General features: G+C 42.6%; 1 protein-coding gene across 6 annotated transcripts in view; it reads left to right on the top strand.

The window, feature by feature from the left end:
* fcho2 (FCH and mu domain containing endocytic adaptor 2) overlaps positions 1-25719 on the top strand; it is a 32396-nt gene extending 6677 nt beyond the window's left edge. Inside the window, exons 3-31 of one of the 6 annotated variants that reach the window (XM_029838124.1) lie at positions 510-584; positions 669-810; positions 1534-1686; positions 1929-2033; positions 2934-3032; positions 6423-6519; positions 9515-9559; positions 9678-9747; positions 10032-10056; positions 10228-10284; positions 11713-11770; positions 11973-12148; positions 14164-14188; positions 14613-14657; positions 15257-15296; positions 15428-15513; positions 16686-16769; positions 16949-17449; positions 18157-18266; positions 18368-18497; positions 18598-18675; positions 18985-19041; positions 19495-19606; positions 20307-20462; positions 21216-21348; positions 22253-22452; positions 22544-22608; positions 22700-22864; positions 22945-25719. In XM_029838124.1, the coding sequence (XP_029693984.1) occupies positions 510-584; positions 669-810; positions 1534-1686; positions 1929-2033; positions 2934-3032; positions 6423-6519; positions 9515-9559; positions 9678-9747; positions 10032-10056; positions 10228-10284; positions 11713-11770; positions 11973-12148; positions 14164-14188; positions 14613-14657; positions 15257-15296; positions 15428-15513; positions 16686-16769; positions 16949-17449; positions 18157-18266; positions 18368-18497; positions 18598-18675; positions 18985-19041; positions 19495-19606; positions 20307-20462; positions 21216-21348; positions 22253-22452; positions 22544-22608; positions 22700-22864; positions 22945-22967 (3112 nt within the window). In that variant the 3' untranslated portion in view covers positions 22968-25719. The remainder of the gene's footprint in view (positions 1-509; positions 585-668; positions 811-1533; positions 1687-1928; positions 2034-2933; positions 3033-6422; positions 6520-9514; positions 9560-9677; positions 9748-10031; positions 10057-10227; positions 10285-11712; positions 11771-11972; positions 12149-14163; positions 14189-14612; positions 14658-15256; positions 15297-15427; positions 15514-16685; positions 16770-16948; positions 17450-18156; positions 18267-18367; positions 18498-18597; positions 18676-18984; positions 19042-19494; positions 19607-20306; positions 20463-21215; positions 21349-22252; positions 22453-22543; positions 22609-22699; positions 22865-22944) is intronic. The other 5 variants (XM_029838126.1, XM_029838128.1, XM_029838130.1 and 2 more) reach the window with 5 other exon arrangements.
* Positions 25720-26930: the final 1211 nt, after the last annotated feature.

A 26930-nucleotide genomic window follows, 5' to 3' on the forward strand; every position in this document is an offset into this window, starting at 1 on the left:
GTGTTTCTTCACTTAACTTTGTGTGTGTGTTTGTGTGCATGTGTGTGTGCGCTCTCTGCTGGTTGACCTCATTCCTGTGAAGTCACTGCAGTAAGAAAGAAAAATGAGAAGGTGAAGCCAAATGAAACATGCATAATTCACACGTTCCCTCAACACCACCGTGTTTTGAGAGGGAGGACTTTTCTTTACAGTTGTCACTTTGCTACTGAAAGAGGGATTGAAAGAGAAAGGAAGGAATTCAGACATTTGCTATTATCCAGGTTCATGGACGCATCAGTCATATCTGGACAGACGTAACTGTGCTTGTGTTTTCTGCCTGGCTTCTTATGAGTTTAGGGGATTTTAAGCTATTATTCACCTGCAAATGCTCCACAAAATGTTATAATCTGACATTTGTAATGGTATATCCATTAATGTAATGGTACAGACATTTTCACAGGACTTGGTTGAGCTTTTTGTGCATTTATATCTATTTCAGGATAATGTGTGTGAATTTCTGTTGTGTATAGGAGCACTATTGAAGAGACCTATGCTCGGTCTATGAACAAACTCGCCAAGACAGCCGGTAACTTTTCCCAGCTTGGGTGAGTCTAAACATTTCAGTTTTATAAACTCATCGATAGTATAGATTCATGTTCAAGGTATTAATGTGTTGTTGTCTGTCCCAGGACTTTCGCGCCAGCGTGGGAGGTGTTTAAGAGCTCAACGGAGAAGCTGGCGGGCTGTCACATGGAGTTAGTCAGAAAATTACAGGAACTTATCAAAGACGTTCAGAAATATGTCGAAGAGCAGGCCAAAGCACACAAAAAGGTAAACAACCTGAAGCTTCACAAGACGCTTGACAGGTGTCCTATTGCTATTTGTCTGTCCTCCCTGTAAATCCACGCCCGCAGCTCTTATGTCAGATAAGCTATCACAGAACCGAAAGCAAAGTCTGAGCCAGTCATTTGTGAAGCCATGTTGGTGTATTGGCTGGAACAAAAAGGCTGTCACACTTTCTCTCCATCACTTCCCTCCTTGTTCCGTGAGTCTTGGCTGCGTTGCAGATGCAGCACATGGTGTAGCCAAAGGCGAAAGTCATAAAAATAAGCAGCTGATTTGAATTAGAAGCTTAAAATTCTGTGCATAATTTAAGAATTTTGCCAGTTCTCCTCTCATTAACCAAACTCACTGTGTAGCAGCTGCAAGATGAATTATTGCCCATTAATCACAATCTCTTTTTATGTCTTTCCAATAAGTTTATGTGAAGTTCTATAAAGGCGTACCTTCAGTGACTTTTTCTTCATTGGCGCTCCTGCTATTAATACATTTTAACCGCTTCCCGCTGTGTCCTGCACAAGGAGACTAAGGAAGGATTTCGAGCGTTTTACGAGACTGATATCAAACTTTTCTTTCACTGAAATTGCGCCCTAATTAACACAGAGATTCCTGGACCAGTGCTGGACTGCGGGACACAGGCCATTTTAGAATATCCACAGTCAGATGAGCACGAGTAATACTTGCACTGATTATTCATGCTTGTTATGATGCTAGACAAAAGAAGAGGTGGCGTCTACCTTGGAGGCTGTACAAAACATCCAGACCACCATTCAGGCGCTGCAGAAGTCCAAGGAGATCTACAACTCCAAAACAGTGGAGCAAGAGCGCCTCCGCAAAGAGGGGGCCACCCAGAGAGATGTGGACAAGGTGGGAGGCCACATTTGCACATACACACACCCACATAATCACAGTATGGTAATAAGGCATGATGAAGTGCCTTAACCATCCACTTTATACCCGCAATAAAACCCCGAAGGTTTTCTGCCTGCTGAGGTTAAACAGAACTTTTTCCTTTGCGGGTTCTTCAGTTGATCTTGGGAAACAGTGGTCTATTGTGTATATAATGCACACTGATGATAATCATTCATCTGTCTGTTTATGTCTTGCAGGCTGGAGTGAAAGCCAAAAAAGCTACAGAGACCTATAAGTCGTTTGTGGAGAAATACGCCTCAGCGAAGTCCGAGTTTGAACAGAAGATGGCAGAAACTGCTCAGGTATTCACACGTTGTCCCTGAAACACATGTTCGCTGCCTCCCTCGGTGGTGTTCAACGCTCTTTTGTTTGGAAGAGCGATGTGTGTGCTGGAGAGTGTGTTCCGCATTTGTGCCCTGTATCATCTCCAGATAATGTTTTTTCCTCTGTAATGGAATCACAGTGGAAACCCCTGATTGGATCCATCTGACAGACTGATTAGATCAACTCCAAATTAAAATCAGATCGGTGGAGTTTGGCCTCCATATCCTCCCGCACCACAGCAGCTCCACCACCAAAAGTGGTTCCAGTGATCCTCTCTTATCCCCAGAGAAAGCTGTGCGGCAGCCCCACTTCCCCCGGCGCTGCAGTCAAGTCATCTCGAAAACCCAGCACATGTGGACACGAGTTCTAAACAGTAAACACATGTGCTGTCTGACATCACTCAGCCTCCTTCATGTGTGTTCTCTTCTGTGATTGCGACAAAACCTACAGTTTTAATTGCGTGCATGTCTTTGGAGTGTAAATCCAGGAACTGCTGGCTGTTTCTTTTTTTTGGGTTTTTTTTTTTACATGTCTGTGGTTGGGAAGATTCATCCTCCTCCTCAGCCACACTGTGATTTTTTAGGTTATGATTATTTATACTCATTCTCCTTGGTTAACCCCAGAAGCCCAGATCAGACCAGAAAGCAAAAATGAATTCCTCCTGATGTATTTTGTGAAGAGACTAATTGACATCTCATGGGAGCTGATCTGTGTGTGTGCATGTGTTTAGGTACCCTAGACCACCCAAACAGATACAGGAAGCAGCCGGGGCAGAATATGGAAGCACTGTTTCCTGGGATGCTTTTGTTTTGGGTTATTGTGCCTGGAGAAATGATGCTATTGATTTTAAAGAACACTACACCTGACTTGTTTTCCAGAAATTCCAAGACATTGAAGAAAACCACGTTCTCCACATGAAGGACATCATTCACTCGTACTCGCAGTCTGTCGAGGAAACACACGTCCAGATAGGGGAGGTGAGTACATCCACGCGCACATGTACACGTACAGTGTGTTAGACATTCCTGTGGGTGGAGTGGGTGTCTCACTGACCTGAAGCTGTGCTTGTTGGGTTCACTGGGTGTCATATCAATTAGTGTCATCTTTGATCTCTATAATCGTTTAACAGAGAACCAGGAAGTAGCCCATTCATCCTTTTATACCATGTAATTACAAACTGATCAGAACTTCCTCAACTATTAACACATCAAAATCCGGTCTGAGAGTTAAAAAAAAACAAAACCCAACTTTCTAAGCTTGATTCTGTAAGTGTGGGTTAAGGTCTATGATAATGGTATCAGGATTAATCACAACCAAATGCCTTCAAGATTAATTTGCAGCCGTGTTAATCACTGATTAATTTCAATTTTAATCTTTACTTTACCACAAGAATAAGTGAAAACCGTAACCTGAAGTTGCTGCTGCTCCTTCATCCCAAAGAGGGCAGTGCGGCTCCACTCTCTGCCTCTCGGCACCCTCCTCCAGCTAGTGCGGCAGCTTGGAAAGAATGTGGAGCGACAGGCTACCACGGTTACTCAGCCCCACAGGTCCTGCTTTTTGAGCAGGAGATGGGCAGTGCTGCTGCCTGTCACTCAACCAAAGCAAAACACTGTGTGAAAACTAAGCGGTCAGTTAATCCAAATAAATTACGAGTAGTAAGTAGTATAACACTCATCGGTCCAGGGTTTGAATTACCTTAGGACTATTATTACTGTATAATGTAGGGATTTGAACAGGAGGTGTACGAAAGAGGCAAAAGTGTAAAAACTCACTGTGGCTGCAGACTTTTTACACTGGAAAAGAAACACATGCAGTCGTACTCTGGCATGCATTGGGTTCAAAAGTAATCACTTATTCTGTTCGCCATGCACTGACACACACTAAAACACACACCGAAGACGTGTGTATTATTTGGAGCTAGACTCCAAAACAAATTTAATGACATATGGTAATTGCAGTATTTGTAGAACTGGATACGCTCTTCTACAAATATGAAGCCATGAGTGGAATTCCACATAAACTTTGTCCAGTTGCCCAAATAAAGTAAATTCACAAAGTTATCGTCTCTCTCAAGAACAAGTCAAAATAAAGAAATCCCATATTCCTGTAGTTACAGAACATATTTTGCCAAAGCTTGTAGATATGCTGAATGTAAACCCGTAGTGTTTTTATTGGTTTACCCATGTGTTATTTCACTATTTCAAGTTTAATCTAGAATTCCAATATCTCATCTGCACTCTGCACCTTGTTTTAAGAGTATTTTTGATACATCACTTTAGCAGATAAGCCATTTTGTTACTCCTTATTTGTGCTAATGCCATTCTGTTTTGATACCTCACTGAATGCTGACTTTAAAAATTTAAAAAGTAAAGAAAAGGTGCTGAAGTTCGAGGAAGAATTGCGCTCACCAGACATCTATCATTCATGCTTCACAGCAGGAGACTCACAGCATGTGGCTAAATTAGACACTGCTATCAAAACACACCTTAGTATTCAAATTAAATTGTCAGGAGGTTAATCTGAAAATAATGTATTGGGCGGAATCGGTGCTACACAAGATTTGTAGTCTTGGCTCCATGTATTGTTCAAATTATTAAAAGAGGGAATTAAACATTTTCAAGACATCAAGGAAGTTCGAAGAAAAATCTGGTGTGTTTATCAAGGAATTGATTATTGAAATTAATTATCCCCTAAAGGATAGTTGGCCTTTTTAAAAAAAAACAACAACCAGCAATTCTAACACATTTGGGAGCGTCATAGACTGTCTATAATGCACTATTTTTATACCCTCGGTATCGGTTCAGTGGACATGGAGGCTTATGGGACAAGACTGGAAAGACTGGAGAGTAAGACGAGAAAAAGTCTTACATAGATATGGAGTTCAGACTTGAATAGAAAGAAGTGCAGAGTGTTGTTCTCGTGGCAGAGAGCTTTCAGCCCAGAGATGTGCAGGTGTGTCTCTCGGTTTGCGTGCTGTGTTTGTTTTTGTAAGTGAGCATTTGTGTGCGTGCGTGTGTGTGTGTGTGTGGATACCTTGAAGGCAGATGCATGCTTTGGCCATGTGGTCAAAACTCTGCGTGGGTGAGTGTGTGTTTGTGTGACTTTGTGTGTGTTTGTGTGTGCGAGAGATAGAGAAGCAGGAACGGCACACAGGTTGATGACCTCTGTCGTGGCAGCAGCACCTGACAGATCGCGTGTGCTGCACTGAGCATACTTCCTCACCGCGGCAGTCTCCCTTCACCCACATCACCCCCCCCCCCCCCCCCCAAAAAACATCCTCTCCTGCCCAGGCACAGAAGGCTAATGCACTCCACCTCACCACGGGGGCCCAGGGGGCAGACACATATGTGTGTGTGCGTGTGTGTGTTTCTTTGATAGTGGAGCCAGTCTGCGCTTACAGTATCACGCATATCTAAATGGTTTGGTGAGATGGCCGTGAGTCTCTGCTCTTCATCCTCATGTCTATACATCCCTTTCACTTCCACCTCAGTAAACACACAAGCACAGCCAAAACAAACAAGAAAACAAACACTATCTTCCCTCTGATACTGCCCAAAGGACATAAGCGGACCGCAGTGGCAACAACAATGATTCATCCTGACGTTAGAATGACAGTGAAAGTGTCTCTGCTGGACAGTTACGGAAATAAAAACAGCCACTGCCTGCCGTGGATAAGTCTGCATGCGCTAAATAGGGAGCAAAGTGCATGTTTCCTTTCATTTATGTCATAAAGTAAAATGCATTAAACGTGACTCGAAGAGTATGTTTTATTTTCTCCACTTGTAGATGCATGTGTGGTGTGACATCACTGAAAACAAAAGTCAGGGGCAGTTACTGAATCTGCTTTCCGATCCGCGATCTGCTACACGTGTCCCAGCTGGAGACAAACCTGTAGTTAATAATAAGTTGCATCAGTTAACCCTCTGAATCCAGAACATTTGCTTCTGTTTTTTGCTTCTGTCACATTTTTGCCTGCTATGCTCTCCTTTCTGTTGTCCAAAATCCGAGAATCGGACATTTAAGCCAGTTTTACCAGCAATTGGTTTGGGAAAAATGGTGTATTAGTGCCAGTCGTTTAAGAATAAGTGGTATTTTATCCCGCTGATGGGATTTGGGATTCGGAGGGTTAAATACTGTGCCATGCCTACAAAGTGAAAGTTAAAGTGCTAAACGTTACATCCCTGTTATGACATTTCAGTGAAAACAAAGCTCTCCTGCTTTAGGATACGGTGTAGTTTCTTACTTGTCATATAATCTGAGCATCTTGATAAGGAAACAAATAAGAAACAATAAGAATTTCATGTTTATTTCATGTATGCCGTTTCAGGTACGTCCCATGAATTTTGAACATGTTTTCTGTTTTTTAGGTGCAAAATGAATTCACGAGGAACATCGTGAACACTTCAGCAGAGAGTTTAATACAGAAACTGTCTGAGAGCAAAGGGACGGGCAAAGAGAGACCAGGTAGGTCACCTGAATCTTCAGATTGTGTGTTAACAGTTTAGCAAGCCTTCCACAATTGGCCTTGCCGCGAGGTTTAAGGTGTATCGAGAGGGGCAATTAGATGTAGGAGAGGGCCATCAGAGCCAATCATAGTAATCTGTTGTAAAGATAGGCAGGCTTGGCATTCCAGTAAGCATGTGACGCACGGGGGGCTTTTGCTGTGCTCACAGGCTAAGCAGGCAGAACCAACCTTTTCAGAAGGTCACAGCTCAACAATGACTCTTGTGTAAACTTTGCCATGCCACAATAATCAAGGGAATACTCCTCAGGCTCCTTCAGCTTTACCCCCTCCACCTCCTATTTGATACACACCATCTCATTTGCCCCTATTCATTTCATACCAACTCTGCTTAATTTTGCACTTCTAATTTAATGACATTAACCAGCCTGTAAAATGCGGTGCACGTGAAATCTCCCAGGTCCTTGCAGTGTATTATGTCATGTTACAGACACAAGTGTTCACCTCTGCTGTGTTTGTGTGTACACAAATGATGACCCTTGTGTCCAGACGCTCCTTCCAAAGAGTGGTGGCCTTCATTTGTTTGGACAGCAGAATTAATTGAGGCTAAAAAAACGGTCAGAAAATTCCTCTTGTATCAAGCTGTTCATTAGGGATTGCGCAGCAGCTTCGGCCCTGTCAGAAAAATAACCTGTCTGTCCCCTGATTAAATAGCTGAACGGATGGTCGGTCCAGTGCCTTTGGAGAGAGAGAGGTTGAATAAACTTTCTATTGCGGAAACAATCCCAAAGTGACACGCTGCGAGGCAGGGGCGTTCGGAGTGTTCAACGATATCCAGCTGAGCTGTCAACTGGCGGTGGGCCAGACACGCAAACCCCCCCTCCGCCTCTCCCCCACTCCCAGTGCCATGTGAAGCATATGCAATTTAAAAAACCATTCTCTGCTCATGCGTGACTGCATGCTTTCCTCACAGAGAGGAGAGGGAAGAGAAACATCTTTCCCTGTATAAACAAAGTCGTCTGTCTGTTTGGGAGATCTTTAAATGGTTCCTAATGTCTGCCCACGTTTAGGTACTATGCATGCGTCTGTTGTTTGGACTTTTTTTGCAGTCAGAGTGTATAAATATTGTCAGATGCAATAGCAGGATGCTCTCTGCCTGAGCGTTGCAGCTACAGCATTTAAACATGTCAGAGCTTAAATAAAGTATATATTTTTAATTTGTTCACCTCTCTTTGGGTTTTGTTTATTCTCTTTGACATCTACCACACCGATGTAAGCGCTCTTAGCTCCTCCTTATGAAAATATAGAAAATATAGATATTCTCACCTGGATTAGGTCGCCACACTGGATTGAAAAGGCAGGGAGGGATTACCGACTTCCTCTCAGGAGAGGAAGTTCTTGAATGAGCGCGCCAATTTTGTTTTGATTGGCATGAAGCTAAAACACACCAACACTTGTTCGTGCTGTCATTGTGCATTCGCCGGCGGTGAAGAGGCCTGATATTGCACAGTAGAGTAGATCGGTCATTGGTGTGCTTTATCCACTTTGCTTGGCGTGATGCATGCCTCTCGTGACTCGACGCTTCCCTGCACTTCACTTCGGCGTTGCACACGCCAAACAATGCACCAATTCTGCTGGCGACTGGCATCCTCTGGGGAGACTGCAGCGGACTACTGCTGCTGTATACATTTTCGAGTTAAAATATCATTAGCTTTGTTGTTTTCAGGTCAAGGCATGTTAGTGTATTGGAAATCTTGCCACGGGGCCTTCCCCCCATCTCTTTTCCTCCTGCCCATGTTGCAAGCTATTAGGCTTTCTAGTTATGAGCAGTGCTTCCATCCATCTAGTCTGATAGTCAGATCTGATTCCAGGTCATGTATTATTAAGAAGAAAATATTTAGACTGCTAAAAATAGCATGTGATTATTGCTCTTTTTGTGGAGCTCTGAGGTCTGCTCACATGTTTGGGTGTGTGGTGTAACATGCTTTTAAAATCAATGGAGAAGCATATGGATCGCATGGACTGTTAGATAATACAATCACACACACCAACAGCCTGATTCCCTCTGTTCTCTGATTGACATGTACACTTATTGGACGTTGTTGCCTGTGGTTCTCCTACAGCTTCCAGTGTGAGCATGTTTGCGTGTGTATATGTTCCTGCATGTGTGCAAGCCTCCATAAAGGTTTCTGGCGGCACACTTGAAAGCACTGATGTTCCACTTGCATGGCCTTGGAGATACATGTGCTTTATTGATGAGCATCAAATTAAGTGTGAACTTTGTTGTTTTTCATTCCTCTCCCATGGTTTCAGTGACGTAACCAAATAACCAAAATCATTGTTTTGTTTTTCTTAAAATAATGAATATGCTTCAGGGGATATTATGGTGAGTGGAATAAATATGACAATTTGTAGTTTAATCCCCTGAATCTACAGTTTTATAGTGGCTTTATTTTGGTCTCTGCCCAAGAAAGTAAGAAGAAGAATGGCACGTCCAAAGGCCAAGAACGTGTAGCCTTTAACACTTGACTGCACATAATCTCTGACTTGGATGTTCTATTGGGACAGCGTTAGTGTGTTGTTGCGTGTCTCGCGCAGGCAGGTTTAGTTTCAGCTCAGTTTAAGTCTTCTTCTGTTAGCACTAAGGCTTCAGTGTGATTGGTTTAAAATAGTGGGCTTTTGTAAGGGAGGAAGACTCGGCGCTGCAGAGTGCTGTTTTGTGTTCCCAAGAGGGAGTGCCACATCTCGGCGAGGGCCACCAGACACACAGTTGACTCTGCTATTGACCCTGTCTGCCCTCTGGGACTAGCCTAGTCCTGTTTGTACACACACTCTGCATGGCACGCCAGACTGCACGTTGTGTATATGCCGAAGTGTGTTTGCGGTGTGTGTGTATGTGTGTGATTATTGCGTGATGTACATTCACAGCATTCACAGCAGTGGGTCATTGACCCTTTCTGTGCCAAATGAACCTAAATGAATTTTTTGTCTCATTAGGACCTATTGAGTTTGAGGAGTGCAATGCAGCCATTGCTACAGAAGGTAAGTCCTGATATTAACACAACGCGTGACATCTGGTTCAAATAACACGCAAAATGTTTAAACCCACTTCAAAATAGGTTGATTGTCTTTTTTTCTTTCTTTTTTTTTTTCTTTCAAGGAGCCAAACCAAGAAGGCGAAAACCATTTGGCATCCCAGGTCGCAGGAAAGACAAGGACACAGACTCAACGTAAGACCTCAAGAACATTCAGTTATTTCTCTTCTGGCAGTGGAAAGCACACCTGAAATTAAATAAAGTCTCTCTTAGATGTAAAATAGCCACCAGTTTTGTTTGCTTCCATGGTTTTCTCCTCCACATGCAGTATATAACAGAGGGATTAATAAATCAGATTAACAGTTTACAAATGATCACGTTGTTGTAATCATTTTGCATGACTTCCAAACACATTCTCTGGAACTAGGAGAATCCCTCACAGTTTATGAAATAAATAATGTGGAAATTTTGTCTTCCAGGGAGTCCACGGAAGTTGAAGCTGCTGTAAGTATTTTTTCCAGATATTTCCCCCCCAGCTCATATTTTTGTATTAAACTAGAGAAAATAGAAAAGCTTGTGGCCCCAGCATACCCCCCCCCCCCTTTTTCTGTGTTTAATTGAACAATTTGTCATTCATTCATTTATTCATCCAGTCATTTGTGTTTGTGCCTGTAGAACACTGCCAATGGTGCTCCCCCTGGATACTACGGGGCCATAGACATCCAGAACGCAGTAAGCAAAGCTGCAACACATCAACACCCCACCTGTTTTATTATTTGCCTGATTAACAAAAGTGTGGGAAAATACGTATTTTATTAAAATGTTTTTTAAAATGAAAATGACAGCATTAACACATCGGCACGATTAACTGCAGTAAACATCAGTTTACCCAAAAACGGTCTGATTACACCTGTTTGGGACGTTGCACAGGTGAAGTGGTGGGTTTTTAACAGGTGGGAATGTCATGAGAGAGACATCCGACAAATGCTGCCATTTAAAAGCAAAGTGCGACATTAGTGACGTATTTAGGTCATTTAAAAGATTTTCCTGAATAGGCTCAGGAAGAGTACATAAACTCTTCGCCAGCTGTTGTGGAATTGGGGTTGTAAATGTTTAATGCACAATGACGCTGTTAAAAAAAACCAAAAAAAACGAAGCCCACTAAACTCTCTGTGTACACGGCGTTATTTGCTCAGATGGTTTTCGGCAAATATCAACGGCGAAGGTTTGGGAAAGTTTCCATTGTTTCCTTTTGGGGCTGAAGGAAGGAAACTTACAGTCAAATGATTAACAAATGTTTCCATATGCTCATTTCCATATGTAACATAATAGTAGAAACTGTGTACACGCACAGACACATATATACAAATGTGAGTGATTATTTCCTGTCGGTGTGAAATAAAGCCCTGAAACTAATGAGAAATGCTCAGCAACTAATCGGCTGTGTGCTTGAAATGTAACAAACTTTGGGTTGAGTAAAAATATTATATAACGAGGATTAAGTTTTAAATCCAGAATTGAGTTGCAGCCAGCTGATCATTTATGGCATGTGAAATATTTTCAGCTCATTTTCTAATCAATTATTTAAATTCATTAATTATTCTGATTAATTCTTTTGGATTTTTGGGGGGGCAACCTTGAAAAAAATTAAACCTATACAAATCCATTTTGTGCATTCAAATGTTATTATCTTACCTGCATTTGGAATAATAATAATAATAATAATAACAAAAATTATAACATTAATAATAAGGATACTTAGGTTATTTGCCTAAAATAATGAAATAAGTATATTTATAATAAATAATATCCCAATTACATATATGCATTTTTTACATTTTAGTAATTTTATTGATATATTAAATTTGTATTTGTACTAATTTGATTTTTAGTTCCAGAACTCTGACATGCATTGCGGCTAAACTTTCTTTTGTTGTCAATAGATTTATAATTATTAGGGCATTATATTCCATAAAGTTAGACTAAAGCATGTGGATGACAGGGCAATGTTTGATTATTTTTTTAACTAATGCAGTATTTACAAGTGCAACAGTCACTAATCCTAAATAAACATTTCTATTTTCTATTTTATTTTTATTTTTTTTAAAATCAGTGAATCGGTAAGATCATTCCTAACTTTTCCCATCTATCTTTCTCTAGAACGTTCCACAGGTTGATGCTGAGGGCTTCTGTATCCGGCCAGAAGTAAATGACATCGATATCCTTTTTATTTTCCTTGATACTGGTCACACTCGTGCACTTTCAAGACACCGAGGATTCATTTCTATTTGCTCCGTCTCTTGTTCATTGCTGTCCACAGTTTTAAGGTCAGGGACGAAACTTAAACGCTAGCGTGGAAATCCTTTGCTCTTTTATTTCACACTCTGTTGTTTTTGCCTCCTTAACTCCCCCCCCCCCACATGCCAAAAATAATTCCTTCTATTCATCCAGCGACTCAGAGGACGAAGACGAACCCAGGAAGTTCCATGTGGAAATCAAGCCCGTTCAGCCAAACAATGGCACGCATCAGAGCCGAGCCACCATCGACGAGCTGAAAGCCTCCATTGGAAACATCATCCTGTCACCTTCAACCTCGGTACAGCTTATCGCACCAAACGCTGAGATCCCCCGACACAAACCTGTTGCTGTCCTGCTCAGGAGCTGCACAAACCTGCTCTTCTTGTCAACACTAGAGGGCAACAGTAGAATGTATTTCCTCCAGCATCAGAGGTTTAGCTGAATTGCCCCTCTCTCAGAGGCTCTGCTACTCACTCACTGTCGAAGGTTATTTTATTTAACTTGGAAAAGCATATAATGAATCCACCACGTTACGCTTGCATTCACCAGGTTGTCTTTCTGCACATATTTCATCTTATGGTTTTACTTTGAATGGACTATGAACAACTTTTTCTTTCAAGTCTTTACCTCTGGTGTGCGATGCCGGATGCAGACTCGCATGCAGCCGTATTGTGAGTGACTTAAGGGAGCTTTTCCTTGCTACAGTGACCAAGCTACGCGCGCAGACACTCACAAACGTGTGTGTGTGATCCCTGACCTCAGTCGTGAAGCTCTTTATTCAGCTCCTTTGCACCATCAGTCAGTCTCTGAATCACTACCCGCTGTCGTATGAAAATAGCTGCTGCCATTAAATTTTCAAGCCACTATTGCTTGTGTGCAACCATCCACCATGTGCGCACTGAGCTGCTGTTGTTGTTAATGCTGCTCAGTGGTGCAAAGGGGGTCTGGGAGGTTTCACCCGCCGCACTCTAGCGGCTGCATGTTAAACCAGTGTCACGGCATCTTCTCCTATACCTCACACTCTCCCCTCTGTTGCTCCCGCCACTGTTGGTACCTTTCCTCCTTTTTTTGCTTTCACTCTTCTGGTGTTCACTGGTCCACATGTTCGGGACGAGACACGTGGATATTTGCGAAGCTCTTTATTCAGTTCCTGGTTTTGTTTTGTTTTTTGCCCATCAATAATTATTGACACATTTCCTCACGGATCTCAGTCGTATCTTAAAAAGCAATTACTTTTCATTGAAAAACTGTTGTTTTTTTTTTTTTTAAAGTACTCATCATCGATATGTGTGTGTTATCTGGTTCCATTTCTGTTTTATATTTACATGAAGGTTACAGGTAAAGTTCAGTACCTTAATCCAAGGTGATGATGAATCCCACATCATCTGGTCCAGTTTAGTAAAAGATTTAGTTTATCTTCTTTTTGCATTCTGAGTGCTCATTTTTCTGTCTTTTGCATTTCTCCTCCTGTTTGGTTCCCCCTCTGCGGTGTTCCCTTTATTGAAATAGCAGTGGAAGTCGTGTGTGTGTGGCCACCAAGAGCCGTAATTGAACCCATTTGCCGCTTAGCGCCTGTGGGACTAAACCCTGGCCTCACAGCTCTACGGTGGTTAAACGCTTTTACTATGTTCCTTAAACCCATTTTGTTTCTTTTTCTCGCCCCCCCCCCCCCACCCCCGTCCCGTCACAACCCTCCCAACGGCTCTCCTTGTGCAAAATGAATTCTTTATTGAAATTGATGCTCTAAGTTTCCACTGGGTTTGTAACCCTCCGCAGCGTGTCTTGCACATCTTGTTATTTTGCAGCATGACACGGCAGATTTATGTGCTGAAAAAATGGCTCGGTGAAGGAAGTGGGTGAAGTGTCGGGGGCACGCTCTGTGTTGGTCTTGACTGGTCGGCGTACAGGCTTTCATGCATGGTTTTAACACTGCTGAATTTTCACCCTAGGTTTACCGTCTGGTATGTGTGAGTCAAGAGTAGTGCAGTGATTTTAATTTCTTTAAGTCTGAAGCAGAAAATTCCCTTTTGCTACTGGGAATAACATAATATATTGTTAAACCTTATTTCTCTTTTCTGTGTTGGAATTATTGTAACATACGTTCCAAAAGGCACTCCACCATCAGTAGCTTAGACATCTAATCTTGCAAACATGAATTGATCAGAATCTATTTAAAGAACATTTTTACAATTGTTTGTTATTTTCTTTTGTTCCTGTCGCCTAAGCTTAATCGAAATTGTGCAAAATAATGGGTAAAAGATTTGTGGATGTTTTTATATCTGCTTAATAATCACTATCTGGATTTATTTTCAGGGGCAGATGCGGAGGAACCAGTCCAGTGAGTATTTTACATTTATCTTTTTTTTCCCTTCTTCCCAAAGTGGTTGTCTTTGAGAGGGAAAAAAATCCAGCAACCCAGCCAAATCCAACACATTGCAGGAGAAAGTAAATAAGAGTTTCTGTAAATGTAAGCTTGAGGGGTATTTCCTCCTGTGGTACAAATAAGATTAATTGCTTAATTAGCTGTTTATATTTTGACATGTCAGAGATTATCTTTCAGCAAACTGGCCCGGTTTGCAAAAGAGGAATTTTGTGTATTTAAGGTCTTGAATACAGTTTTAAAAAGGGACTAATGATAAAAGTTGTTTTTCTATGCAAAAACACGCTCAGATACAAGTTGCTACCCTGTTAAACAGCAAGAAATTAGCTGAAAACACTGGAATTATTTTACATTGATAGATGTATACTTCACACACACATAGGGATCACAGGAGTGTCTGCATTAAGCTCTAAACCTAAGTGTCGTGGTGAGTATATTTTCACTACAGTAGTTAGTTTACAATCCAGTTTTCTTCCCCTCAATATATCCAGCACTGTTACTGTTCCCTGACTGGAGCCTTTTCACTCGCTGAAAGAAGCTAACACCACTGATGGCGTGTTTCCTCACTGCAGCTTTCACCTTGTTTTTAAGGCATTTTGAATTTTTTTCCCTAGGTTATGTTCTTTCTCTCATATTAGGTGCCACTTCATACTGCTTAAATCGTTCTTACAGTATAGTGTAACACTTTGAAAAAAGGAGGACCATCAAATAACAAATTCATTCCATCCCTTGTGATAAAGTGTTACCCTTACTACCTTTAAAGCACATTTAAGCTAACCCTTTTCTGATTTGGGGATTAATGAGTGGTATATACATTTAAGACCTAATATTTCTAACCTAAATCAGGTATATTTGACTTTTCATGACTGATTGATATAATATATGTAGACTATGGCAGTCTTGAACTATGTGAGAAGCTTGGGTTGGGTTTTTTAGTGAGTCATTTCAGTGACTTTCAAGGTGCATTTATTAATTGCATGTGATGTATTTAGGTGCTTCATTGCTTTTAAATCTGTTTTACTGCAGGTGACGAGCTTGCAAAACCCAGAGTTCAAACATCAAATGAGTAAGTTTCATATACTCATGACGTGTGTACGGATCTATTGTGCTATGTTGACTTTCTGCAAATAACTTGATGTGTTTTTTTTTCTTCAATCTTTCATTAACTTGTCTTTTTCTGAATGTCTCATCTGATAGGCTGGCCAACAACGATCTTCTTTCTCTGGATCCCTTCGGCCCAACTCTCCCCGGTGGCTCCTCTTACTCTGTTCCTGCATCTACAGGTACTTTCTATACCTCATCTTGTGCTGCCTTCTGGATAGATCTGTTCCTCCCCAACAGTCACGCTCAGAGGTCACAGTTAAGAGAGTTGATCAACCTGCTGAGCAACTGAGGTTCTCACCTGATAAAAATGATTGTCTGGCTTTAAATATGAATATTCACCTTAGATACATTGTGTGTATGATGCTTCACTAATGCAAATTAATGTGTTGCCTATAATTCAATCTTTTTCTTGTAATAAGGCTGCCTGTAAATATTGATGAGACCCTCATCTGAGGCTGATTTGGTTTTAAGTATAAACCTTTTTTTGTTGATGTTTGCTATCATTTCACCAATCAATCAAACCACTCTGTGGTTTATACCATGAACCACTCTGTTCTTTGCCTGGCAGGTTTAGTCTCTCTCCTGCGCTGTCATTTTGTTTCTGAACCGCCTGAAAAGTCTTTTGTCTCGGGACAGGTCCCGATGGACACATTGACACCACAGGTCAAGAGACTATCTGCCTTTAGGGTTATATGAGGGCAGATGATCTCTATTCCAGTTTGTCCTACTATTTCATGTCTGCTGCTCTTCACTGCGTAGCCTTTAATAAACGTCTCCATTTGTAAGGGACGCTTAAGAGTTTGTTTTCCTTTAAAAGTTTTACCAGCCTTCAGTTGTAATTCTCATGTCTTAAGTGCATGACACCAGCTTTTAAAGACGTGGCATTTGCACTGACCCGTTGCCTAGGTTAAACATAATCCACAGTTAATTGGCACCTACTTGAGGTCAGAGGGTTGGCTATAAAGCCTGCCGGCACGCATGTTGTCAAACAAAGTCTCGTTACTGTCAAAGGTCCCAGCTTAAAAGTCAAAAGAGCATCACAGAGCGCCCTGATTAGGATATGGCGATGGGAATTACAGCTTGTTAAATCTCTCTGTGTACAGTGGAGCAGTATAAGCAGCTCCAAATGCACACATGACACATTAAACAAGTTTGTGAGCTATTAAAACGATTAAACGCTGCTCATGGGGCAGTTTATCAGATCCGCCCATTCATGTTTCACAGTGGGGGATATTTATGCAGTATGTGTTATTTGTGCTCTTACGTTTGTCTGTATCCCAATGCCATTGTCCAAGAGTACATTTCTCCATGTTTAATTCTTCAACCTGTTGGTTTCAACCTCTCTTGCTAGACCTTGAATCTATCTTCCTTTCCATCCCTCCATCTCCATCTTTTCTGATGAATGACTCAGATGACTTTCGGCCAGAAGCTTCAGGTAACCTGTGTGAACGTCATTTATCAGGCCAGCTTAGTTTGGGTTCTTTTGAAATAACATTTATTTACATAGGTTCCATTTGTTTGAGTGCTTTGCGTTGAACATACGATTGCAATTAAAGGTGTCGTGGCTGTGATGTCTGACATGTTTATTGGCTCTGTCGATGGCATCGCCTTCAGCTAACGCAGTGCCGCAACAGGAGCTGTCTCCTCCTGTGGCAGAGACCCAGCAGCCCAAAGGTGTCTGTACTCTCTCCTCGTCCTCATCCTCTCCCTGGGACTCGCCAGATGACCCTTTTCAAGCACACAAGCCAGCAACAGAAAGAGCCCAGAGTGCTCCCATCACCCTCCCAAGTGAGCCAGTTGACCCCCTCAGTGGCCAGACGGCCTCCAGCCCGCCAAAGAGCGTGGACGCCTTCTCCTCTCTGTGCTGGTCTCAGAGCCAGTGGTTCGCTTTCAGCGATAATTTCGCACCAAGTCGCCATCAGGCCTCGGTGAAGGACGCGCACAGGCCTCCATCTGGCGCCGGCAGATCAAGTCGCTTCTTCTCCGATGGCTCCTCGGGCTTCGACGACAAAATGGAGGGCAGTAAAGAGGACAGCGCCCCCTGTGTCTCTGATGTCTTCTCTGGGATTGCAGATAAGGCCACTGGAGCAACCACTTCAGGCAAATTACCAAGTGGTAAAACGAAAGCTACAAATGGTCCCCATTAATCGAGTTTCTATATCTTTCAGTTCTTTTTGTTCTTATTTTTGTATTCGTGCCTTCTTTTGGAATGCCGAGTAATTTTGTTTTAAGTTTTTTTTGAATGAGTTGGGGATTTTTTTTTAATCTCATTTTTGTTAACTTGTTTTGCTGTTGTGGTTTTTAGACTAAAAGCTTTGTTGCATGATTTATTTTTTTTAATTGTATATGTCAAACTCAAGGTGCTCACATGCATTCAAACCACCTAATTCACTGGTATACAACACACACCCACACGCACACACACACACACACACCCACACGCACACACACACACACACACAGTACAAGTGAAACAACAAATATCAGTGGTGTTTGTAGAGCTGTTTTGTTATGTTTTAAAATGTTTTCACACAGGTTTCCAGCTATTTTTTGTCTTTCTTGTAAAATTTGAAAATGAAATCTAATAGCATCTATGTGCATATTCCTACACAGCATATTGGCAATAATTCCTCATATAATGAAATGCTCACCCTAAACATGGATGCAGTTTTTGAGTTTGACCCCCTCCACTCTGCATGTGTGAAGCATGTTTGGAAAAAAAACAACCTGTGCTGTATGTGTAGACAAATCATGTATTTGTTTCCAGATTCTTTCTTTCTTTTCCTCTAACCAGTCAAATGCATGTTTCTGTGTGATAACAGCACCAAATAGACCAACCACCCCACTCACAACAGGAGCCCTGATGCCCCCACCACGACCCTCCTCCAGGCCAAAGCTGCCAACTGGAAAACTGACAGGAATCAATGAGATTGTGAGTTCGCATCCCCGTGTTTGTAGTTGCACATTGATTACTTTTGGAATGGCAGTTTATCTTTGTAATGGTGTCCCCTTCGGTCGATCCCCCTCACTCAGGTACGACCGTTCAGCCCACCTAAGATGTCCAACGCCAGCCCTCCCCCGACCGCCCCACTCGCCAGAGCAGAGAGCTCTTCTTCGTTGTCCTCGAACACGTCGCTCAGTGCTGGGAACACCCCGACTGTTGGTAAGATTCCATTAAAGCGATCTTCTTTTTCCCTCTGCAACACCATTTTCTGATATCACCCCTCACTCCTCTCTTCCAACCTTGACTCCTCTCCTCACAGCAGCCCAGCACACGGTTGCTCCCTCCCTCTCCTCCCCAGAGCCTGAGCTGCTCGCCCTCTCTTCTTTCTTTCTGCTAAGTGAGTCTGTATTTTCTAACTTTTGTTTTCTTTAACAAACACTGTCCGATTTGACACAGTGCCTCCATCTGTGGTCCTATCAAAGTCTATCAGCCCGAACATCAAAGTTGACTTTAATATGTGTACATTAAGCCAGGTTTTGACCTTGAATGTCCGCCTACTCTGACCTTGATGCACGTTCATGTTGATGAGCAGTGTCATCATTAGCTCACCCACATTGATGATTTCTCTCATCTTCATGACGTTTGTGCTGTCTGGCTTTCTTTATGTCCTTCATTCCTCTTTATGCCTTGTCCATCTGGCGTAAAGAGGATGACGTGTTCATGAATCTGCCTACCTTTGAGAAGCGCTGCGAAACACCAGCAGGTAGGGCCGCCAATCCTGGAAGAGACCTCTCGTCTTTTTTATAACCAACATTACTACCAGTTTGCTGAGTGGATGGAGCAGCCAACTGGAGGCCTGGCTCTGCTGCGCTTGTTCGTGTCTTCCCCGTCTCTACCACTATCACCTTCTAACTGTGTGAGAATTTGGGTTTAACAACAACATCTCTGTGAGCTCATCTTTCAAACTAAAGCAGCTGTAGGATGACTTAAACCGCTCTTAATTTTGTTTATCCGACAATTAACAGAATGTAGGTTTTTGCAGCGGGCGACTGACTAACGGCATCAAGCGCAGTCCAAGTGTTGTAAAACATACAGCGCGTTGTAGCGTGATTCAGACCTTCCTGATTCGGATGTGAGCTTTGGCGCCGGCGCATGCAGACGTCTGATCTGCAGCTGAGTCAACAGACCTCCATCTCTGTGCCTGTCTCGTTCTCAGGGACGTCTCGCGGTCCCAGCCCTGTGACCCTGGCATCCCAAGATGCTTTGCCCATTGCTGTGGCCTTCACGGAGTCCGTTAATGCTTACTTCAAAGGAGCTGATCCCACTAAGTGAGTCTCACATGACGTCTTGTAGCTCCAAGTTCCTGACATGCATTTTTGTCCATATTTGAACTTCAACGACACATGATGCCATAAGTTACAGAGTGCCGAGTGTTATAATCGTCTTCGGCGTGCGTTTCACAGTCTCCTGAATGTGGAGAATGTTTTGAAGTGTGACACCATTCTTTCAGAGTGGATAACCTACATGAAGTAGATTATAGTCTGGGGCAGAGAAAACATACAGGCTTTTATTGGCTAACTGCTGCTAAATTGCTGCTGTGCAAAAAGGCTTATTTTTGCAGAGATTACCAAATGGAACATTTCATAAGCAATGCCAGTCGAAAACTGCCGTGGACTTTCAGTCTGGGCCAACTGAACAAAGGACCCTCTGGCTCTACAGCCCTTTGAAGACCTTTTCTAGCCTATATATACAATATACTCATTTATAAAATATAGATTTTAAATCTTTAGTTAGAGCATCTACAAAGATCCTATAAATGCACATTAGTTTTCCACAAAACAAGTTAATTTAGATATTTAGAAGTTCCTCAGTTTTTAATTTCACCTTCAGTTTTATGGTGGTTTTTGGAAGATTTCTTTTGGAATGGGTAACATTCCAGTTCCTCTTGATCCAGCTTTAGAAGCTATAGTCATTCTTTGGAGAAAATAACCCAGTACCTGCAACAAATGTACGCGGTTTGTTCAACAGGTGCATTGTGAAGATCACGGGGGAGATGACACTTTCGTTCCCAATGGGCATCATCAAAGTGTTCACCAACAACCCCTCACCAGCCGTGCTCACCTTCAAGCTGAAAAACACCAGCAGGTTGGAGCAAATCCTGCCCAACCAGCAGCTTCTGCACAGGTGAGATGTCTTCCCAGAGTTTTTTACACACACACACCCACACACACACACACACACACACACAGGCAGGTCCATGCAGCAGCTGCGTACCTGATGAGATGAACACTGGTCAGACTGGTGATTAATCTAGAGGAGCATTTTGGACTGGATGCCATGAGCGAGGACAGAGGAAATGTAGCCTGCGTCAGTGAGAGGAAATTCAATTATTAATCTGACATAAAGCTATCATTAAGCTGTCAGGGAAGTATTTTCCACCAGACTTTAGCAGCCACATTCTCAGCAGTTCATGCGTCTTCTGACACACTTCACACCCTAAAATACCATTGAGGAGCAAACCTCCCTCAACAGCTGCTTGAGCTGATGGACATCATTTTATCTCACCTCTTTAGTCGATGTCTGATAGTGTTAATGTATATTTTCTTCTCATGCCGTGCAATGGGCTGTTAGGCTTAAGTCTCGTTTAAAGCTAAAGCCTCATATCCTTTCCCAAATAAAGTAATAACAGCAGCTTCAACGTCACTCTCTGGTTCCTCCCAGTTATCCACGAAGAGCACGTTACTGTATTAATTGAATCACAAGGAATTCAAGATTTAGTAGCTGGTTGCATATAACAGGGTCATTTTTTCCAAGCTATTGGAGCTTTACACACAAAGCCAGGAAGCGCAATGAATAATTGAGCCTCTGATTACTCTATGTGTGTGGGTGTGTGCGTGCCTGTGCGTGCGTGTGTCTTTTGGATTGTCTTTTATCCAGTGATCCTTCCCAAAGTGACTCTAATTCCAAGGACTTCTGGTTCAACATGCAAGCACTGACATCCTACCTCAGAAAAGCCTCAGATCAGAATCCCTCAGCTTCCTACTATAACGTGGACATCCTAAAATACCAGGTCAGTCCGATCCCAGACCCTAATCCATATGAATATGCTGTAGTGAAGGAATGCTCCTCAAAAGCCTGTTTTACTCCGAGCGTTTCACACTCCAGACAAGTGGGAGACAGAAGGAAAAACTAACCGTTGTGTTGGCTCATAGTCCTCAAATCATCAAATGTTATCCTGAGGTAAAATCATCTTTAAAACAAACACAGGCTGTAATTTCGGAGTGGCTCATTCATTTATTTATGCAAGCCGTACATAATACCAAGGTGGCAGCCTCTACAGTCTGATTTATCAGTGCCACTAACACCAGATCCTTTAAATCTGGAGGCAGAAAAACTAGCAGCCATTGTTGATATGAACTATTCCGAAGACTCCTGTTGTTTTTTCCTTTATGGCCTTAAACTGAAGGCACTATTGCTTTGCAGGCCTTCTTTTTCTGTTCCATTTTGCAATTTTTTTTTTTTTTACTGTGCTTGTTTACAATTGGAAGAGCTCTCTATAATAGATGTTTTTGTAAAAGCTTTTTAAACATAATTTGTATGCATTTTTGTGTCTTTTAGAACTTTTATTTGTAGCATTTCATCCATTATTGAGTTTCACATGCGATGCCACACCACTGTCTGCACAGCCACAGCGCAACAGTTGAGGCTAAAACTAGCATACCATGCTAATGTTTGGGACATGTGTTCTGGCATTCATTACTTGGTTTGGCTCCACTACCAAAGTATGGTAGAGTAGCGCTCTTATTGTCAGTGCCCGTTCTTGGAGAGTTCTTTTTTGCCCGACAAAGGCTCATCATGGTGCTAAACCAACACAAATAAACTGGGGTTGCTTTTATTTATGCGGTTTTGCTGCGTAGCAAGTCTGGGTTTAATCTAAACCACCAGCGCAACATTGTTCTTTATACATTGTACAGGTACAGTCTGATGGGATCCACTCCACCCCCCTCAACCTGACTGTATACTGGAAGTGTACGCCGAGCACCTCAGACCTGCGGATAGACTATCGCTACAACCCAGAGTCCATGGCGAATCCCAGGGCGCTCACTAACGTGCAGATCTTGGTGCCAGTCGACGGAGGCGTCACCAGCATGCAGTCCCTGCCTCCATCCATTTGGTAAGATGCAGGGCTGGAGAACAACAACGGCATGCTGGAATCAAACTACCAGCCTTTATCAGAAGAGGATTGAGGTTCTCTTTTCTTGTAGGAATTCAGAGCAGAGTAAATGTTTGTGGAAGTTGAGCGACATTTCAGAAAAGTCTGAAAATGAAGGCAAGTTGGGTTTTTTGTTTGTTTGTTTGTTTGTTTTAAATGATAAGAACATCTACTTTTAGATTCTACCTAAATGTCTGTTTGACCCCAGGGGCTGGAACACTGAGGGCCAAGTTTGAACTTTCAAACGGCCCCTCAACCCCCTCCACTCTGGCAGTGCAGTTTTTGAACGAGGGCACCACCCTGTCAGGAGCTGATATGGAACTTCAGGGCAGCGGATACAGACTTTCTCTCAACAAGAAGAGGTTTGCCACAGGTATGACGGACGCTCCCTCAGCTGGGCACGCCCTTGGTGATAACCCGCCCACAACTCACACCCTTCTGCTCTTTCCTCAGGACGATACATGGCAGACTGCTGAGGCGACCCACCACTCTGCCCCCCAAAACAAAACAAAAACCTGGAAAAAAAACCAACAAAAAAACCGAGTCAACCTTGCGAGGCCTTCCGACCACTCGGCTCCGTCTGAGCACAGATGGGTTTGTGAGACGAGAATCTCACTGCAAGAAAACAGCACTGAGTATTGAACACTGTCAAAAACGAGAATAGTAAAAGAAAAAAAGGTGAGCTTTCAGGAAAAATGTAGATATTAAATCTAATAATACTTCCTAATTCTTTTTGTATAGTCAGAAACACTTTAAGGGTTAGATATGAATCTAGATTGTATGATATAAAAGCTGAAAAAAATGCACTAACAGTCTTTCAGATGCTCTCTTTCCTCTTACGCGTTTTAGAGTATTCACATGATTTCTGCATGTAAGAGAAGAAAACACCCCCCCCCTCCCGCTGCCAACTGTAAATATTAATTCTGCTTGACCAGCTCTGATTCACTTTTCAGTTTTGTTTCTTGATTCCTCCTCCTCCTATTCCTCTTCCTCATCTTCCTCCTCCTCAATATGTGCAATGAAGCCATGAAGGCAGCGCTCTCACACCAGGCACAACCTCGACCTTTGAAATAACAATGAAGTGCTTTTAAATGAACCAAACTCTTGACCTCAGTGCCTCCTCTTCCACTGTGTCCGTCAGTACGCGACAAACCTGCGTCAAACGTTTGCCCGAGGTCGTTTTTTTAAACAAAGCTGATCAGCCTCATCTTTTTTTACGATTGAATTTTTACTCCCTGTAAATTCCCCTGCAGACTTTTTACATTTTAAGATCTTTTCTATCCTTCCTAAATCTTATAAATCGACTGTTGAACGTGTATTGCCGAACATTAGTTGCGTTAATAAGATAATCAAGGGATATTACATCACTCTTGCAGCCTCTCTTGAAACTGCCAGTGTTTTTAAATCAAACTTTTCTCCCCTTCAGTGGAGAACTGTGCCTGAATATCTGCAGATTGCTCTCCTTTTTTTGTATTTTACAACACAGCGACGGCACCAAGAGTGCCCGTTGTGTATTTTTTTTACTCCTTTATTTGGATGGTGAAGGGAAAACGTTTTTTACGGCCCAAGTGTCTTCCAGCAGTCAATGATTGGACTCCGCCAGGCCCTGCTCACAGTGCAGTAGACCATCCAAGTGAGCAGGGGCACCGTGAGGATGATTTAATGATGGAAATTGCCTTATTGCAAACGTTCATTGTGTTTGGATGTGGGAGCCTGATCTGCTCCTCAGCCTTCTTCAGCTTTCACAATAGCCGCTTTAGCAACGTGCTACCTGGGGCGCTTCCCCATTAGGCCGTGTGTTGGGTTTTTTCTGCATGCGTCCGCACCGCCGGTAGGAACTGTGACATTAGCCTTCCTGTGAGGGCAGCATTAATCTTCGTTCGTGGTTATGGGTTGTGAACTGGGGGCCCGTCAGCTGAATCCACTACCTGCAGAGAAAGAGCTCAGAAACTGTTGCTAATTTCCCCGGTGCCTTCCTCTGTAGCATATCTTTGGGGTCAGACCCTGTGCTCCCCGTTTTCCATTGCTTTCTATTTCCATGATGACGAATCTTGGGTGCCGGATCCCAGCCAATGACATCACTGGTCGTTCCTTTTGTGGCGCTTTAGATGTTAAACTAAAGTTGGAACTAGATTAAGTTTCACCAAGTGAGTCGATACAGAGCCTCTGGGGCATAAAAGGTGTACGGATGGATGGATGCATGGATGGATGGAACTTTTGGTGCTTCATTCTTCTCCCAGTGAAGGCTCCTGTTGTGCTCTTTAAGGAGGATTTTTATGTTGTCTGGGAACCCTTTTCCACTGATTTTAACTGTCTCACGGAACTCAGTTATTGTCTTCTCCAAGTCCGATTCATTCGCTCCAGTATGATTTTTGGCCTCCTTAACCACCCAGTGGAAGGCGGTGTATATACTCCTCGTGGATTTTGTAACACATTAACTTAATTTTAAGTGAATACAGGTTTTCACTTTGGGCAAAGAAACTCCAAATCAGCTGACAGGTTGGTGGAGGACCTGACTGGGAAATTCACGGGGTCACGTGGGGGTGGGCAACATTTTAGGGCAGGAGTTGTGTACACCGTGCCACATCACATGGCCAACTGATTTAACAAAACAGCCTTTGAAGCTTTTTCTTGCTGTCCGCTGTGCTGCAGAACAAGGACTCATTGTAATTTTAACACTAAGCCTGGCTGGTGATTTACTTGACTCGTCTCCTCCATTGATCATACCTGCTGCTTGATTATTACCATAGTAACCATTATTTCAGAGGCAGACCGTCTGATTTGAGTCACGGAAATGTCCATTTTTAAATCAGCTAAACATTTAAAAGTAGTTAACACAAATGAGTTTCCACTAAAAAAAAGCACACATTTGTACAGTCTGTTCTCTAAAATAATTATATCGGTGATCAGATGAGCCAAAAAATAGCACAAAGTATCTTCTGTTCTGTATGAGCAAGCTGGTTCTTGCTGTTTAAACTAAAAAAACCACAAAAACATTTCCCGGTAAATTAAAAATCTCCCTTTTTTGGTCACTTTCACGTTCTTTTTTTTCTGTGTATGTTGTGTTAAACAGAGTTTAAAGAGAGTGAAATTGTAAATGAATCTCATAAATTGTACATTTTTACAAATATCTCAGCCACTTTGTCTCTACTTTATGATTTCTCATTGTGCCCATATAAAATCTGTAATATATGAATATATACAAATATATTAAAATGACATCAATGTGAGTTCAGTGTGTTTTTTTTAAAAACTGGTATTTCTTTTATCCATTTGGTGTTTTTAGAAGAGCTGTTTTCAGTCATCGCCGTCATTCAAAAAAGCATTTAAAGGCCTTTAAAGTTTTTTGAAAACCTTGTTGATGAATTACATATTGTACCAATTTAAAATAAGAAACCATCCAAAATGAAACCAGTAATCTGGATTCTGATGCCCATAATCCAGGATGAACAGGTCTCTGGATCCCGCTGTCGTCATGCGGCGTGATCCAGTATGAAAAGGAGCCTGGGAGACGCAGCCACACATGTTACGAATGGAGTGTTTGCACTGCGAGGACCTCATGCCGCGCTTGGCCGTGGAGGACGTATGCGCGAGTGTGCGCCGCCGCTCAGCAGTACATCAACACCTCGTGTGTATTTACAGTGCACGCTCAGTCATTCTTTTTCTTCCTGTCCCTGAAGGCCTCCTCCTCCTCCTCTTCACTGTTTAAAACACAAACCCAGAGCTGCGTTTTCACAGCCACATGTGTGAACCATCAGTGTTGACTCTATTCTTTTTCCTGCCCGCCTCGCTCGAGCAGAGTGGAAGAGATCCGGGGTCTCCTGTGTACGGTGTTATTTTCCGAAAGGCCAAATTGCACAACCGAAGTGGGGCTCTTGTTTGTCCACGTGTGTGTGGTCAGGGATGGTATAGAACACGTGATGAGAGCAGCACAAGCTATAGAGGGATGTGACGGAGAAGACCTACAACAGTGTGGGAACTAATCTGTTTACCACTGCAGGTGCCGTTGGTGAGATCTGATCAAAAAGAATTCTGCATGGGTTCATATTTAGAAGCCACCAGGTAGAGCTCATTCCATATGAAACGCAACAGTCGTTCTTCATTAACAGATCTCAAAGCAAAGCAAACCAGCCCCAGGAGGTCTCATACATTAGGGGGTTCTTAAGGATGGAAAAGAGATCTGAGTTCTGGACTGTGGTGTCGACTGATTTGGTCTGAACATCAGCGTGGCCTCTGAGAGAGAGAGAGAGAGAGAGAGGGTGGGAGCAGATGGAGCGATCAGTCCGGGTCGTCCACCATCACGGTTGTGTTTGCTCAAAAGCCCACAGGAGCCATAGAAGTGAGTTATTCTGCAATCCAGAGTGAGTCCCACATCAGTAACATTTATGGACAATTTATAACTGATGTGTCCATTTGATCTTCCTCTTCACCGCGAGAGA

This window comes from Takifugu rubripes, chromosome 6 (genome assembly GCF_901000725.2).
Source record: "Takifugu rubripes chromosome 6, fTakRub1.2, whole genome shotgun sequence".
Classification (NCBI taxonomy): domain Eukaryota; kingdom Metazoa; phylum Chordata; class Actinopteri; order Tetraodontiformes; family Tetraodontidae; genus Takifugu; species Takifugu rubripes.